Genomic DNA, 15641 nt, shown 5'->3' on the forward strand with positions numbered 1-15641 from the left:
ATATTTATGATTGTTTATTTGCATGCTTTATTTTCTGTGCTGCTGATAAGTTTTAATGTAGAGGTTGTGAAACAATGTACTACACTCAGAATCCTTTTCCCTTAAAGGAACAGGAATCAAAATAGGTAATGGCTGCTGCACAACATGCTCTTGTGCATAATTCTTTCGGGCCAGATGTACAAAGCACTTTTCCAGTCCCAAGCAACCCAATCTCAGAATTAGGACCTTTGCGACTGGAAAAATGCTTTCTCAAATGTACAAAATGCAAAACTTGATTCAGTATTTTCTACCGAATTGTAATTTACAACTGCAATCTGCTATTTGGAATGGAGGTGTTTTGGGCGTCCCTTTCAGTGCTTAATTTGTGCTTGTTTCCGATGCGGGGTACCAGCACTTATTTTTGTGGGCTGGCACTTATCTTTCTGCCTCAAGCATTTAGTGTGAGCAAAAGACACATATGAGAAAGACGGAGGAAGAGAAAAAACAAAAAGCATCACAATGGGAGAAAGCAGAAAGCTGCAAGAGTGAGCTGAAGGGGCAGGGAGTTGCTTTAAATTAATTGAAGAGACCCAAGATGACTTCAGGATTACGCTGCCTCAGTATTCTGTGTTCGCACATTTAATTGCAGGAGCCGCATGTTTAAGAGCAGGGCTTTGGGCACTGGCACATTTTTATTTACAAATTAAGCACTGGTCCCTCTCAAATACCGAATCGGTATGGTATGTATTACTGTTTTGTGAGTGAATTCTGATTGCAAAACAGTAGTACTTTACCACCTTTTTTAAAGTGATGGTAACCTATTCGCAAATTGTAAGGAGTCCCCTTGGGACCTCTTTCCCTTTGAGAATGTTGAAAAAATAGTCGTAAGATCAGTCAGTGATCCCGGCCCCACTGCCTACTCTTAAAAAATAAAACTTCAAAATTTCATTTTTTTCTTTCTAAATGCATCCCGTTTTGCTTTAAGGAAAACGGGCTGTATTATTTTTTTTTTTTAAAGATTGCTTTATTAAAAAGCAATCACAGACATGGTGGTCTACTGTACTCAGAAGGTGACTATTCCTGGGATGGCTATGATTCCTAATTAGTCACAAAGTACAACATACCTCATTAGTATTCATGGGGTAGGTCAATTTGCAACCAAATAGGAGTCACTTTTTGGGATTACAAATATTCATACCTAAAAATTACCGATTCCTAATTGCAATTTGGAGATAATCGCAATTAGGAGATTGGTACATCTGGCCCACGGTCCCTTATGTGTAAGGCTCTCACTTACTGTTAGACTGAGCTAATCAATGAAGGAGAGGTGAAGGGAAAGACAAGTAGAGGGAAGAAAGTTCAAACTGTGTCCCTGTTCATCTGCAGCACATGTGCCCTAGGTTTGTTTAAAAAATGCACTGTCTGCTGGCTATTTTAAAACAGAGTGGTTCGGGTTCATTTTTAGGCCTGCTTGACTATGCTTGGTGATTGTTTTGTGGCAAAGGTTATGCTCTGTACAGTAGGCCAGTGTAGGTTATGATGACAAAGGCTACATACATTATCATTTAGTAGGAAAAACTTATGTCAGATGACTGTTTATTTTAAAAAAACTACGAGAAAGGCAGTATGGCTAATCTTTGTGAGGCCTCTTACCAGGGGTTGCGTATTGTTTTTTCAACTGTAATTTTATATATGCTTGACATTTTATGTGTATCATTTTCCAGTGTGCGTAGTGCAGTACTTACTAGATACAGCTGAACAGCTTTAGCTGTCAGATATTTTGCTCAATGGCATTTTGTGTAATAACGTGCACATCAGCCTGATATTGAGTGTGCTCCAGTGCTAGAAGGACTTGTGCGCTAGCCACTTTAGTTTTTCATTTTCTCCTTTAATTTGGTCCCTTTTTGTTCATTCCTTCTCTTCTCTATTGTTTTTGTTCTGCTGTGTGTGTCCTGCAGCTCCGTAAGCCAGTGGTTTCCAACCTTCTGACTCCTGAGGATCCCCACTGAATCGCTACTGGAAGCCAGGGACCCCAAGCAATTTGTAGCAATTTCAAACATTAAAACAGTAATTCGCAAAAAATACACACCGAATACTCAAATTACCAAAGATTGTATTCTTTTATATTGATAAAATGTGCAAAAAAGGAAAAAAAAAAATTCCATGTTTGGTTTAATTTCAGAAAGTTGAATCCTCAGGTCAGTTTCTACATTTCACAAGTGATTTCTGTATTTATATTTTGGGTACATTAAGATCAGAGAAAGCTAATTCACATAAATATGAAGAAGAGAATAGAAGTAAGCCATAAGGACCATATTTATGAGGCCATTGCGCAACCGTTGCGTCACATTTTGAGACACAACAGCGGCGCAAACCGCTAACCCATATTTATGAGGCCACTCAAAGCCACTTTGCTTGGCTATGAATGGCCTCATATATATGGAGTGAGGCAAGGCAGTGCAAATTGCTGGGTTGCTGTACTCTGCACGAGGGGCCGTTCCCTGGGCGTTGCTGTGGGTGTTCCCATGCAACAACCGTGGATTTTAACACATTCCCAGATTTACAAGACCTTCTAAACCTGGGAATGCCCCAAAACCTTACACCTCCCCAGGGGAGGTGCAACAAGGAGAAATATCACTATTTCTCCTTGTTTTGTCCTCTTTCTACAAGTGCTGCATTCTGCAGCACACATAGTAAGCAAAGAAGCCCCTTCCTGCATAAAAACAATCCTGCGTGCAACACAGGCACCCTAGGCTGCCGAAATGGCCCCAGTGCAGAGGAAAAGGACAGGAATGTGCTGCATGCCGTAGATATGGTTCGTTCCTGCCCTTTCCCTGTGACGCAGGGCAGCTCAACAAAGGAACTTGCTGTCCTGCCCTGCAGCACAAAACCATACAAATGTCCCTCAGTACCGCTCATCTCTCAGTAGATACTCTGTCACATGCATTTCATTTGTTTTATAGCAACTCTCATACCAGTGTAGGGTGTGGAGCACTTTACATCACACACATACAGAGACAAAGAATCATATGTGTGTAAATCAGTGTAGTGAAAATGTTACAAAAGGCAAAGTGGACGACAAGGTGCAGGATTCACATATCATCTATACTGGTGGCATTTTTAAGAGTGCTTGGTCTGGAGAAGGACAAATTCAGAATTCGGGACATACCACAGTGGTTAGCATTGACTTTAACAATAGGGATTTTTTAACCCAAATAAACCTTTTTATCAGCATCAGGATAATGGCAGACTGGGAAAAAACATAACTTTCTAATTTTAACCGTGTAGTTTGCATGCAGCTCTTTGATGGAAAAAAGTGCCCAGTGACAAAAGCAGAAACCTGCTGTTCTATGCACATAAAGTACTGTTCCTTTGTATGCATTATACACGTTCTTTGTGGCAGGCATATTAACCATTTGCACTGTCTTAGATGAGTCAAAACTGCCACTAGAAAAAAAACTCCCATCTCTCTCCAGCAGGTACATTAATCACCAGAGTTATCTTGACACTTTTATTTTTGCCAGAAAACTGCTGGATATAGCAGAACCTTGCAGTGCTTTTAAAACGGCTGCACAAATGAAGTAAGAAACATAAAAACACTCATGTGTTTCTGTCAAGAGGCCCCAGCTGGAGAAGTGCCAGCCAAGACCTTGAGATGCCCGAATGCTATACAGCCTCAAAACAAGAGGCACAGCTCTTCTGCATGCGGGTGATGCGAGGCTAGAAATGGGGAGGGACTATGGCATCAAAATGCTCTGGGCCTAAAAACACACACACACACACAAGAGTACACTAGCTCCTCCGTGCAAGCGTGACTTGGAGACAGATAATAAAATAAGGCTGATTACCCTTCAGCTAGCACCTAAGGCTGGATGGTGATTGGCCTAATTTTATTTTAGTCCCGCCGCCCCTGCACTGTCATTCACAGCTCTTGTGTGCTGTGAGGGTTCATGGGCGTTTCTTTATCCAGTAGCCCATCCTTATGCCTTCAATTATGAGAGAAGGCTTGGTGCTCGAGACCTGCGTACCCCCTGGGAATGTGCCACGGCCCCCTGTGATCAGCGGACCACAAGTTTGGAACCGCTGCCCTAGACAATGCTCCAAGGCTGGCCATTTACTGCTGCTTTCATCTGCCTTGATCAGCAGCCTGCATGGCTCTTAAACAGGGCCTCCAACTGGAAGGGTATTGTCCATAGTGCATCATTAATTTAATGTTCCAAGACGGCTGCTTCAGTTAGAAGCAACATGACAGCCATCTTGGATTGCTACAACAATTAATCACTAAAAATGATTGGATTCCAAGGTCACTGTTCACTGCTGTGTTTTATTTTCTACTTATTTTTAATTGCTAGTACACCCTTATGTAGCAACATACTTCTTTTTCTACGCTTATTCTTTTAATTTATATTGTATTTGCTTGTTGAGTTTGTGTGTTTGTTTTATTGTTTATGGGCGAGTGGGTGAATGTAAGAATGGAAAAGTGGGGGATAAATGGATGAATGAGTGCCAGGATGAGTGGCAGACGCCATGCATGCGATTGAGCACCTGAGCCCATAGTAAGTGAAGAGGCACTTTCAATTATGTATCAGACCTATTGGCTTTGGCATTGCTTATTCCATAGTTCATTTGGTACGAAGAAGTCCTGCAGGTAGACTCTTGCTTTATTATGTGTGGCAGGACGTTTTTGCCCAGCAAGGTGGAACCCAGCTTTAAATGAATAAATCACGTTCTAAAAAGAAAAAGTACAATGTTGATGGAATCTGCCTAGCTCAATGCAATGCTATTAATTTCTGTTTTATGAAACAGGCAAAGTAATAAACAAACATGCTCTAGAGTTTTCAGGCTATACAGCAGCCAGCTAGCTTGATAGTAGTTTGAAGCATTTATACTATACCTCATTTCTCTTGACATGTGTTGACTGGTATTACAGCACCACATCTCTCCTGTCATAGTTTCACAGTTCACCAAGTATGCTATTGAGACATATTCATCCCGTTGAAATGATATTTTTTTTCTATTCTTTGCAGTTTGAAAGCCATCCTGGTTGGGACTCCTCGAAACAACACCTTGGATCTGTCTGGGATTCCTCTCACGATGAAGGATCTTGACCGCGTGATCACGTACCTCCAGTACAGCTCCGAGCACATCGAAAACGTGGAGCTCTGCTTCACAGACATGACTGATGAGTTGCTCCTCCAGCTCCTGCCTGTCTTGAGTGCCTTGCCTCACCTGACCACCCTCTCGCTCAATGGCAACCGGCTTACCAAAGCCATCCTGCGGGAGCTGACCGACATGCTCAAGGACCCCAAGAAGTTCCCAAGCGTCACCTGGATTGATCTTGGCAACAACGTGGACATCTTCTCACTGCCACAACCCTTCCTGGTTAGCCTAAAAAAGCGGTGTCCGAAGCAGGGTAACCTCCCAACTATTTTGGAGTTTGGTGAGGGTCAAATGTGTGACTTGGAAAGCCAGGAGGGCCCAGAGTGCCAAGAGGAGTCAGACTGTGGGCAAGAGAAGAGAAAGATTCTGCATGTAATCAACAAGGGGCTCCCAGAGGATCCTCTGGCAGAGGGGGTGACCCACATTGGGGTGTCACGAAAAGACCGGCATTCGGAACAGGAGCTCACACATGCGACTGTGACCACTACCACCAGTCAGACACGATGAGCTCTCTTTTCCACTGGGTCTACTTTGTGCAGAAAATCAAAGCAGAATAACTGATATCTCAGATCAGAGGGTGGATTCAAGTTGAATATGCAGTTTAGCCTAGCCCAGGATGTCCTATAGCAGCAGATCTATCGATCTTCACTCCGTCCGAGGCTCCTATCTGTTACGCCAAACAGGTGCAACCAATGAAATCATGTCATCGAGTTATGCATATTTTATAAAGCTGGTGACCAATTGTAGTGGTCAAACGTAGCAATGTCTACTCATTTATCTCTTTTAGACTAACCAAGGAGACAGACTTTTTTTGTAGCATTGAAGTAGTAAGAGGACCAAGGCGTAGCATTACTTTGTGAAAGGAAAGGGTGCGCACAGATGAAGCAAGGTGGTTCCTTTATTTTTAATAGGACTCGGGATGGAAATGTATTTTTTTTAACAAACCTAGGAAAAAAATTGATAAAATATGTATCTTTGATTTTGAGCTGATTAATGAGTATTTTGTGTTATTTCTGGCATGTTAATGCCAGTGGAAGGAGATTGAAAATGGGTAAGAAAGAATTGTGTTTGCTACTGTGTGGAAATAAAAAATGTATAGGGCACTGCTTTATTGAATATATTAGAAAATTCTGCAGTCCTGCCTAAGGTGGTACAGACATGGTCAGGTGTTTGTGAGAGGACAAAGCAGGTTGCACCTCTAGCTGCTACAAACCTGGCTCCCTAAAGGGACAGTCATATGAGAAAAGCCTCAGCAATAAAAAATAGAAGTCTTGAAAGCAGACAATAGTGCAGAGAGGTCTTTACCTCTTTTCAACTAGATATTTTTTCTGGATGCTGTTTCTTCATTTAAGTTAAACTTTTGACGGTACACCAGCACTAAGTTTAAATATTTATCACTGCTCCAAAAAGCCTTGGTGTCAGATGGATCGCTAAAAAATCATTAGTCTGTCTTAACACCGGCATAACTTTTCTTGCCTTAAATAAGAAGCCACCCCTTATCAGTTTGCAAAGACCCGGCTTTGGTACAAAATGCCTTGAAGATAAAAATCACTTAAGACGTGTTTGTTCTATCAGTTGGGAAAAGTCCATCTGAATTCTTCTTGGCCATCATCAGCTCCATTATTGAATCATGCTATGAAATTACAGCATCTCAGGAGAATCATCTTCCTTCCTTTGGTCTGGTGTGAAATCATGGATGTTGCAAACTGATGAAATCTAAGTATCACTGATTCTTGACTCTGGTGGAACAAGAAGGTTGGTGACCTTGAGACTCTAGCTGTAGAATTTATCTGAAATGATCATGAAGCACATTTTAAAAGCAGGGTCTTGTCTGCAGTGAAGTTGTAAGATGCCTTCTTGGAAGGCATATGGTGTGGAAAATTCCAAAGATCCTTCATAGTTCAGGTCTGAACAATCTGTAGTGATGAGTCATTGCCTGGTGGACATGGAAGGAAATCTTGAAGTAAGCTCTTGTCAAGACAAGAGACCTGAGCATGGGGTAACATGGTCCATGCTGTAGCTCCTCACAATGAACCATACACCTGCCAGGGATTGTAAGTTGAATATTTAACATGTATATATTTAGTAGTAGCGCAAACCTAGCCAAAGGCAGAGGAGCACTATACAGGGTCAATGACAAGCATAAAGCCAACACATGATAGAAAAGGTAGCTGGTTTGTGGACTGTAAATGCATTGTCAACAGGTGCATCTTCAACTATTTCCTAAACTGGGCAGCATTAAGGCGGTCCTGATGGATACAGGGATGCTGCAGAAGATCCCAGGTGCATAGCTGGAAAAGACCTGCTGCCTTGTCTTAGGCATACCTTGTCTTCAGATAAGCTGGGGAGCAGGTTGTGGTGGCTTTGCAAATGATGGCCAGTTCTGAAGATGATGTAGACTGCCAAAGAGAGCCAATGAGGTTCCAGCAGGATGAGGGTGATATGATTATATTTCTCCAAGCCCTGGATAAGACGAGCTGTGGCATGTAAGATGCTCTTAAAGGGTGTCAGTGTGGAGTCTGGGAGGCCATGGAGCAGGGCATTATCGTAGGTAAGCATCAATATTGGACTGGTCTTCCCGTATATGTGATTTGTGGCAATAGTCAGAGCGTATAAGATATGAGATAAAATGTATTTTATTGCTGCCCACTTTGGATTTGTATACATTGGAGGTGGTGCACTTTTTTATATTTAGCAAATGATGGGTCAACAAACTGATTGTAAATCTTAATTTGACTTTTCCAATTAATACACTTCTGCATCCTCCAATCAGGTGAGAACAATACATACAAAAGGACTATGAAATGGAAACAGTAGGGAGAAATAAAGAGTCACCTGTTATGTGTTCTAATTGAGTTGATTCATTGACATTATCATGAATGACAGGTTTCTCATTGTTATTCTTGTTTGTGGAATTGTTGTTCTTTTCTTATTCCAGGAGTAGGACTTCCACACACATACACCTTTGCCATCAACATATTCGCAAGGAAGAGCCACCATTATACAGCAAGAAGATTCTCAGCAGAGGCTTGGATGCCTCCACCTGAGAAGGGGGGTGGCTCGGGTGTCACCCAGGAAGTTGGTGTTGGTAGCTTGCGTGACCTTCATGTTTACAGGGCATCAATATGCACATTTCATGCCACCAGCTCAACAATGTAGAGAATTTAGTGGTTCCTGGTGGTGATCTTAGCATCTGGCCCAAAGGGCGTAGCCTATTTTACCCATGCACATATTTATTGATATGTCATCAATTCAAATGTGTACACTTCAATATTACAAAAGTTAAATTGCAGGTGTATGTTTCTTCAGACATGCACAGGATCAACCTGTGCGTTGAAGAAGAAGAACACATGGTTCAAATGTATCAATATCACAAGAGGATTATGAGGGACTCTCCATCAAATACGGTCCTCCCTGGCAGACCTATTGGTTTACTTTAAGGACTCTAACACACTTTTTCACTCAAGTGACATGCTTCATCATGAGTCCACACAGCAGATATTCTAAAAATATCTGAGTGGGCGCGACCTTGGAGATTCCAAGGGACCTCTTATAGTGATACCTATTTTTTATGAAGAGGGGTCTACATATTAAAATTGTCTCAGGTCGCCTTTATTATCTTGTTTATTTCTCAAGGCCCTAGACAAGGTTGAAAAGTACGTTGGTGATGTCTACAGAGTTCCATTAAGTGGTCCACATCAACTCTGGTCTACATGATTCAACCCTAGCTTGCTCTCAGCAGGTCACTTTGGCTTTCTTCAGCACCACCTGGCATAGTGATCCCTACTGTTAGTTAAATCTATCTAGTGACCATAATATTCATATCCAAACATTAATCCTTGCGTGCCACGCACTTATGCAACCTTCTGAGGTATTTCCCCAGACATAAACATATCTTAGTCCTAATTCTTTGCAGCAACTTTTTCTTACCTCCACTACAATCCTAATCATACGTGCTTTCAAGCTACGTGACCCATTGCCAGTGCAGAGGTCAAACAACGTGGGCAGCTCACCATGCCTCAATACATCTTGTGGAACATGTGCTAACAAGAGAGACCAAGATCTATAGGTGTTTTTCACGTGTCATTTTTAAGAATAAAGCTAACTTGTAGTTATTTCAGGTGATATGCCATGCTTATTTGTGAAAATACTTTGATACTTATATCATGCTTACATATTTGATCGATATCGATATTATTGGCAAGATATATCCCCTTCGGGATGAATGTTGCGCTTTATAAACACCGTAAATAAATAAATGTCTGCTGTAAGCCTCATAGGCAGCTCGAGGTTGGTCAGTCCTGTAGTCACACTCTAAAGGCGGCAACATGGGAACACAGAAATGGCGATTATATGAAAAGCCTCATCGAGGTCCTCAGCAATTCGAATCTTGGTTTCAGGCAAAGCCACTTACTTGGTCAAAGGACCTGACCGGCAATGTGCCTATTTTGCCCCCCCCCCCCCCCCCCTACCCCCCCAGCGCCTGCATCTTGGAGGAGAAAGTGGTACCTTGTCCTTTAATGTCACCGAAAGCTAAAAGACAGCCCTAAAAGATATGACTTACAATACTGCACACAAAAATGCTTGCGGAACATACAGGTCACTTATACGTCCAGTGCTTAATTTATGCTTGTTGTTTCCGGTGCGGAGCACCAGCACTTATTTTTGAGGGCCGGGGCTTATTCTTCTGCCTCAAGTATTTGCTGCGAGCAAAAGACACAAATGGGAAAGACGGGTAAAGGGAAAAACGAAAAAGCTTCACAAAGAGAGAAAGTAAAAAGCTGCAAGAGTGATCTGAAGGGGCAGGGAGTGGCTTTATATGGATTGAAGAAGCCCAAGATGGCTTCAGGATTGCGCTGCCTTAGTATTCCGTGTTCATACATTTAATTGCATAGCAGCCGTGTGTTTAAGAGGAGGGCTTTGGGCACTAGCACCTTTTTATTTACAAATTAAGCACTGTATACGTCCCTCTCGTATGCCTTCAAAAGGAAGAAGTAGAAGTACATAGGGGAAACCAGAGAAGTGGACATGATATGGGGCAGAAAATAAGGGGAGATGCTCCACAGTATGTTGTGAAGGGGAACTGCCAGGACATTGCCCCCTAATTCCAGTTTCATGTTTTGTGGTGCACAAAAGTTTGTATTGTTACAGACGAACATCAAAAGCAGCTGAGATCCAGTCCTGCAGAAGCCAAGTAGCTACCAGCATTGAGGGCCGGGGCTGCAGTCCCATTTCTTTATGCCTGTTGGAAAATGTGCATTTATTGGTGTTGTAGTAGCAGCTCTCTTATATACTTCACAGACAAATTGCAAGCTCATACTCACAAAGAGACTCCAAGAATATTTGTATCAACTTGCCTTCACACTGTCTACTGCTGAAATGCAAACTGCCTTACTAGCCCGATTAAGACAATTGTAAGAAGAATCAAACATTATCTTCTTTCCTGAATACTGGTCCACAATGACTGGAACTACCTTAATCTTATGTTGCAAGTATCTGTTTCCTGTCATTTGGTCTCTACAACGTTCTCTATGGTGTGGATCACCCGTTACTAGCACATTAAATGGGTAATCATTTGGTCTGTGTCCAGTGGAGAAGGAAGTGGAGGCCCTGGTTTAGAAAAAACAACCTTTGCACTTGAATGTTTTTATTTGTTTGTTGAGGATCTTGAAATGAAGTATTTTGATTAGATGGCATCAACAAGCTCATAGCTTGCTGGGTTCAGTGTGGCTTAGATGTCTAAGGGGAGTAGCCATGGACAGCTGCCTCTACCCCTGGCTTGCCCCAACATTACTCTTTGCACTTTTCTTTCTACTCCTGATCCCAGAGGTCAGGAAACCAACAGCACAGCAGAATGGAGGCAAGACATGCCTGTGCTTTCTGTGATGTCCATTTGTTTCTCTTCCACATCTCCCCCAGCAATGAGTAGGAAGATGCTGTGGGGGGAAGGAATCAACCTGGGCTTGCGCGATGTTAGTTGCACCACTTGAATTTTGTCGACTCAGCGTCTTTGGAATATGGACGAGAGGTTAGTGAGTCAGGCATTACAAAATGACTACTTCAATTGCAATAATGTTATAATATATTTGAGCCCAGAGATTGATCATCTTGCTCCTTGAGCAGCTGACACTTACCATGGACATTAGTGGAGATGAGAAAGCTATCCTATGCGTAGTGCAGGTGAGGGCCGTTTCGAAAGTTTCTCAGGAGTTTAGCAACCTTTTGGCTAGGGCGATATCTGTTGAAGTGCTGGGACACCAGGAAGGAGAATCATTTGAGGTTTGAGCATCCTGAGAAGGAATTTATAGGGTAGGGAGATGTTGATGGGCTTCTGATTGAAGAGGGCAAAGAAGAGGAATAAGCTAGATGGATAGTGCAGGGTGCAATGAGATGATGGAGAGATCTCAAATCTAGAATAGAGAAAATGCAACATAGACTGTGAGACAGGCCGGTGTAGTGTGTCAGAAGTGGATCTCGGCAGGTTGAATAGAAGGCAGGCGGCAAAAGTGAGAACTTTTTCAAGTGGAGGAAAAATAAATGTGTGGTTCTTCAACAGAGCTGCAGGCTGGTGAACCTTGTAGATATTGAGCAGGTTATAATAGATGCTGAGCAGGTATATTAAGTGGGTGAGGCTTTGCAGGTGATAATATTGCTGAGCTGTGAAAATGAACCCTAAGATTACTGGACAGAACAATACATCTTTTGTGACTTCTTCCTGAGACATTTGCTGGAAAAAATGTTGTCCTTTCTAAATGAAGCAAAAGATGTATTGACTCTAGTAGATGCGATCATGCTAGAAGGGAGCGTCAATCTCCTTATCACTCTGGATACAGAGGTGCTCTATACGAACATCTCCAAAACTCAACACTGACAATCAGTGAGGAGGTATTGATGACATTATAATGGTACTCAGTCACCCTCATTAAATTCCAAATGGAATGTACCTCGTTGCCCTTAAAAGAAAACCTTTCCTAAAGGGTAAACACAATTTATTTACAGACCGAAAGGACACTCGTGGGATGTACATTTACACAGAACCTGCCATGTCTGTATATGCATAGTTATGACACAGTTCTACGTATTCTGAAAATAATCTATTTAAATCACAGTTTCCCTTTGGTGCAGATTTATTAATGACATGTTGGGAATATGGAGAGGAGACTGATTAACATCAGAAGAATTTTGTGTCTGGATCCATAGGTCAGACCCTTATTACAAATTCTCTCACACATGTTTGGACTGTGGGATCTCTTTTCTTGCTTTAAAAATCAGTATTTTGAAGATGAAAACATTTCATAAGCAGACTGTTCTTATGACATGATAATCACCACCCAAGAGTGCTACACAAATTTGCCATATGGGCTGTTTCTGAGATTAAGCAGAAGCTGTACCTTGATTGCTGATTTTGATAAACAGGCTGAGGATCTCTCCTCCAAACTCACGGCAAATGACTACCCCAAGAAAGTCACCCGGAACGTTTGGAAAAGGGCAGAAGCAACAATTGTGGTTCCCTACTTGAATCCGACCACACAACTTCATCACAAGAATTGACTTCTGTAACTACATATACACCCATGTCCAACCAGATCAAAAAGATCATTAAGAAAAAAATTGAATATTCTCAACGCACGCAACCTCACATTACATAAGCCAGTTTTTGCATTCAAACAATTGGATAACTTGAATGGCCAAATGGTCCACACAAGACCTAAAAAAGATATTAGAACTGAATCAATCACTACCAGTTGGGGTCTCCCTAATATAAGTGGCCACTACACGTGTGGGAACTGCAATATATGCCAGCTTACCATCCAAACCAAACTAGGTCTACCCAAGAGATGGCTTCTTCTAAATCATACGAACTGTAGCCCTTATAACTGCATATAACTGGTCATACGCCCATGCCAACTGAAGTGTGCAGGCTTGATTACAAGACTTATAAGGAACCAAATTAATAAACATAGGAGCTGCAGACGTATTAGAACCAAACTGACCAACTACTTCATTGAAATAAAACACACACCAAATTACACCCAGTGGTTGATTTTGGAGAAATTGTCTGATGGTCCAAACTTGCAAGAAGGAACAATGATGGATCAACAGATTAAAACCTGACAATAAAGGTCTTAATGACGAGGTCCTGTGGCCCACACTATCGAGAAAATCATGTCTTTTGAAATTCCAATGTTTGTTAATTGAACCTACATATTAAAAAAGAATGTCAACATCTCACGAAGTGACCAACATTTACTCTACCCAACTGGCTATTCATCACCAAAATGAGATGCTCACACTAAGATTATGGCTGTATGTTTAAAACATTTAAATCCCACCTCTTAGCTCCATCCCAATAACAATTTCAACAAATCATTTTTACAGCACCAAAATTCAAATCTGCACCATAAATGAGGCACGCACATATAAGACACAGTACAGCAACATTTCTACTAGGGTGTTTAGATATAATTACTTTTAACCATGAAGAAATCAGCTTCCCTATCCCTTGACCAGGACATAAAACAAATAATTTGGACTGTAAAAACTTTTTTCAGCAGGCCGTCATCCACATAAACATAGGTGTGGATATTTATTTCTGATATCCAATATTCGATCTGTTATAAAGCATTGACTCACAATAGAAATAAAATGCCATTTTTAATACAGAAAAACTCAACTTCAAATGGTGAAGGCTGGGGGGAGCTACTTAGGAAGACATTGGCCTGGTATTGGCTGCATTGGACCACACAAATGAGTGCCCTGGTGTTCATAAGCCAATCCTGGCAAATCCGCCTGACCAACTGTTTAACGAATAAGCTGTACTTCCTCGGAATCCGTGTTTGACACAATTATTCACTAAGTGCAGTATGATGTAATCACTTTTCCCACATGCATGTGCGTGTAGTAAATGGCGGGTACGCAATCAACGTGACCTCATTACATTTTTAATTTATATGCATGTACATGTTGTCTGTTTTCTTTTCATTTTACAAGGTACAATCCTATGGACATTTAACCCTCCAATAGGGATGTTACTGTACTGAGCAAGTACCACTGGTCTCCACTATTTGTGTCCGGATCTACGTGTACACTCTTCTATTGTACCCCACATCAAGTACCCAACTGAGCAGATCAGGGCCACAATGGCCCTGAAGTATTGCCACGACCCCTTCTGGGTACCACAGGCAAGAATATGTTGGCCACACTAGAACTTGGGGGCCATTATCATACCATGATTTCCCTCTCTTTTTGCTTTTAAACTTAACATGGACCGCCATTAAGAATACGATTGGTTTTGGCAGGGCACTACTCTCCCTGGTCTACCTCATTCCCCCTCCTTACTTAAAGAAGAGCAGAATCTTTTTTGTCTGGCTAACATCAGACTTGGATATAGAAACATCTGACACAGAACCCCCCCTGCGGGGCCCGTAGGGTATTGCAACGCCCACCCAGTGAGGAGCACGACTCAGTGATGAAGCATGCCACTTCAGTAGGTGAGGACCTGTGCATCCTGAAATACATACTTCCGGAGACCTGAGTAGTTCAGAGTGTAATTAAGTAAGACTTAGGAGACGCACACCTTTATTGTCCAACTGGCTGTGGGTAGGGGCTAATTCTTCTGCACTAAATAGCTTTTACCATCTAGTAAAAAGCTCACAGTCTGTTGAGATGTATGACCCCCATTTTGTGATGTTTAGCCATGTCATGCTTGGGGTTATTTTTGCCACTGTGAGCTCACGCCTCTTTGGTAGAACATTGAATTAAGCACTGTGATACATTGTCTGACACCTGAGCTATTCTGCCCCTTTTCAACTATCTACATTAATTGTCCCGGTTTGTAGTTGGTGTGCTGAAATGTTACAGACAGAAAGACTTACATTTAGTCTCCACTGTGTCATTCACTTCCTTGGACTTAGGTTTCCTCATTCTATAAGAGTGCTTTCATCGGGCCGTCTTGTGCGTCCTTATATCCTGTTGTGTGAGGATGCTGCGGTGGGCCAGGCTCACAGAACAAATGGGGCAATTTATAGCACATGAATAAATGATACCCAGTTCAATGCCATAATTGTCGCGTTCCCAAAGTTACCTTCCCATCTACCTACCCAGTATCCTCCGGGTAGGCTGGGTGAGTACTGCTGGAGTGAGAGCCAGTGCTGTGGATACGGAAAGGCAACACTAAGCAGTTGCCGAGACTTCCACCAAGAAGAAGGTGCCACATTTCCATTAGGAGTGTTGAATATAGCCAAAGTGCCTGTGGAGGGGGTGGGGAAGAAAGTTAGGTTAGCGTGGGTGGGGACACAGAAGCTAGTGTGGTGGGTAAGAGGGGGTAGATACATGCACAACACAAAACCTATTCCCACGTAGGCCTTATTATAAGGCCACATCTACCAACCAGGCACAATGAACAGGCTTGCGTGCTACCCAACTATTGGCGAATGGACCTGGTTGGTTAAGAAGTCCTATACAAGTGACACTATAATACAATGTCTTATAGTTCATGTGTT

The 15641-nt window shown here is 42.1% G+C and overlaps 1 protein-coding gene across 1 annotated transcript in view; it reads left to right on the plus strand.

Annotated features, from left to right (window-relative positions):
• The window catches only part of LRRC75A (leucine rich repeat containing 75A), an 805747-nt gene extending 797757 nt beyond the window's left edge, over nt 1-7990 (plus strand). Inside the window, exon 4 of the mRNA XM_069226974.1 lies at nt 5007-7990. Coding sequence (XP_069083075.1) covers nt 5007-5646 — 640 coding nt within the window. The 3' untranslated portion in view covers nt 5647-7990. The remainder of the gene's footprint in view (nt 1-5006) is intronic.
• The last annotated feature ends 7651 nt before the right edge of the window (nt 7991-15641 follow it).

This window comes from Pleurodeles waltl, chromosome 3_2 (assembly GCF_031143425.1).
Source record: "Pleurodeles waltl isolate 20211129_DDA chromosome 3_2, aPleWal1.hap1.20221129, whole genome shotgun sequence".
Classification (NCBI taxonomy): Eukaryota; Metazoa; Chordata; class Amphibia; order Caudata; family Salamandridae; genus Pleurodeles; species Pleurodeles waltl.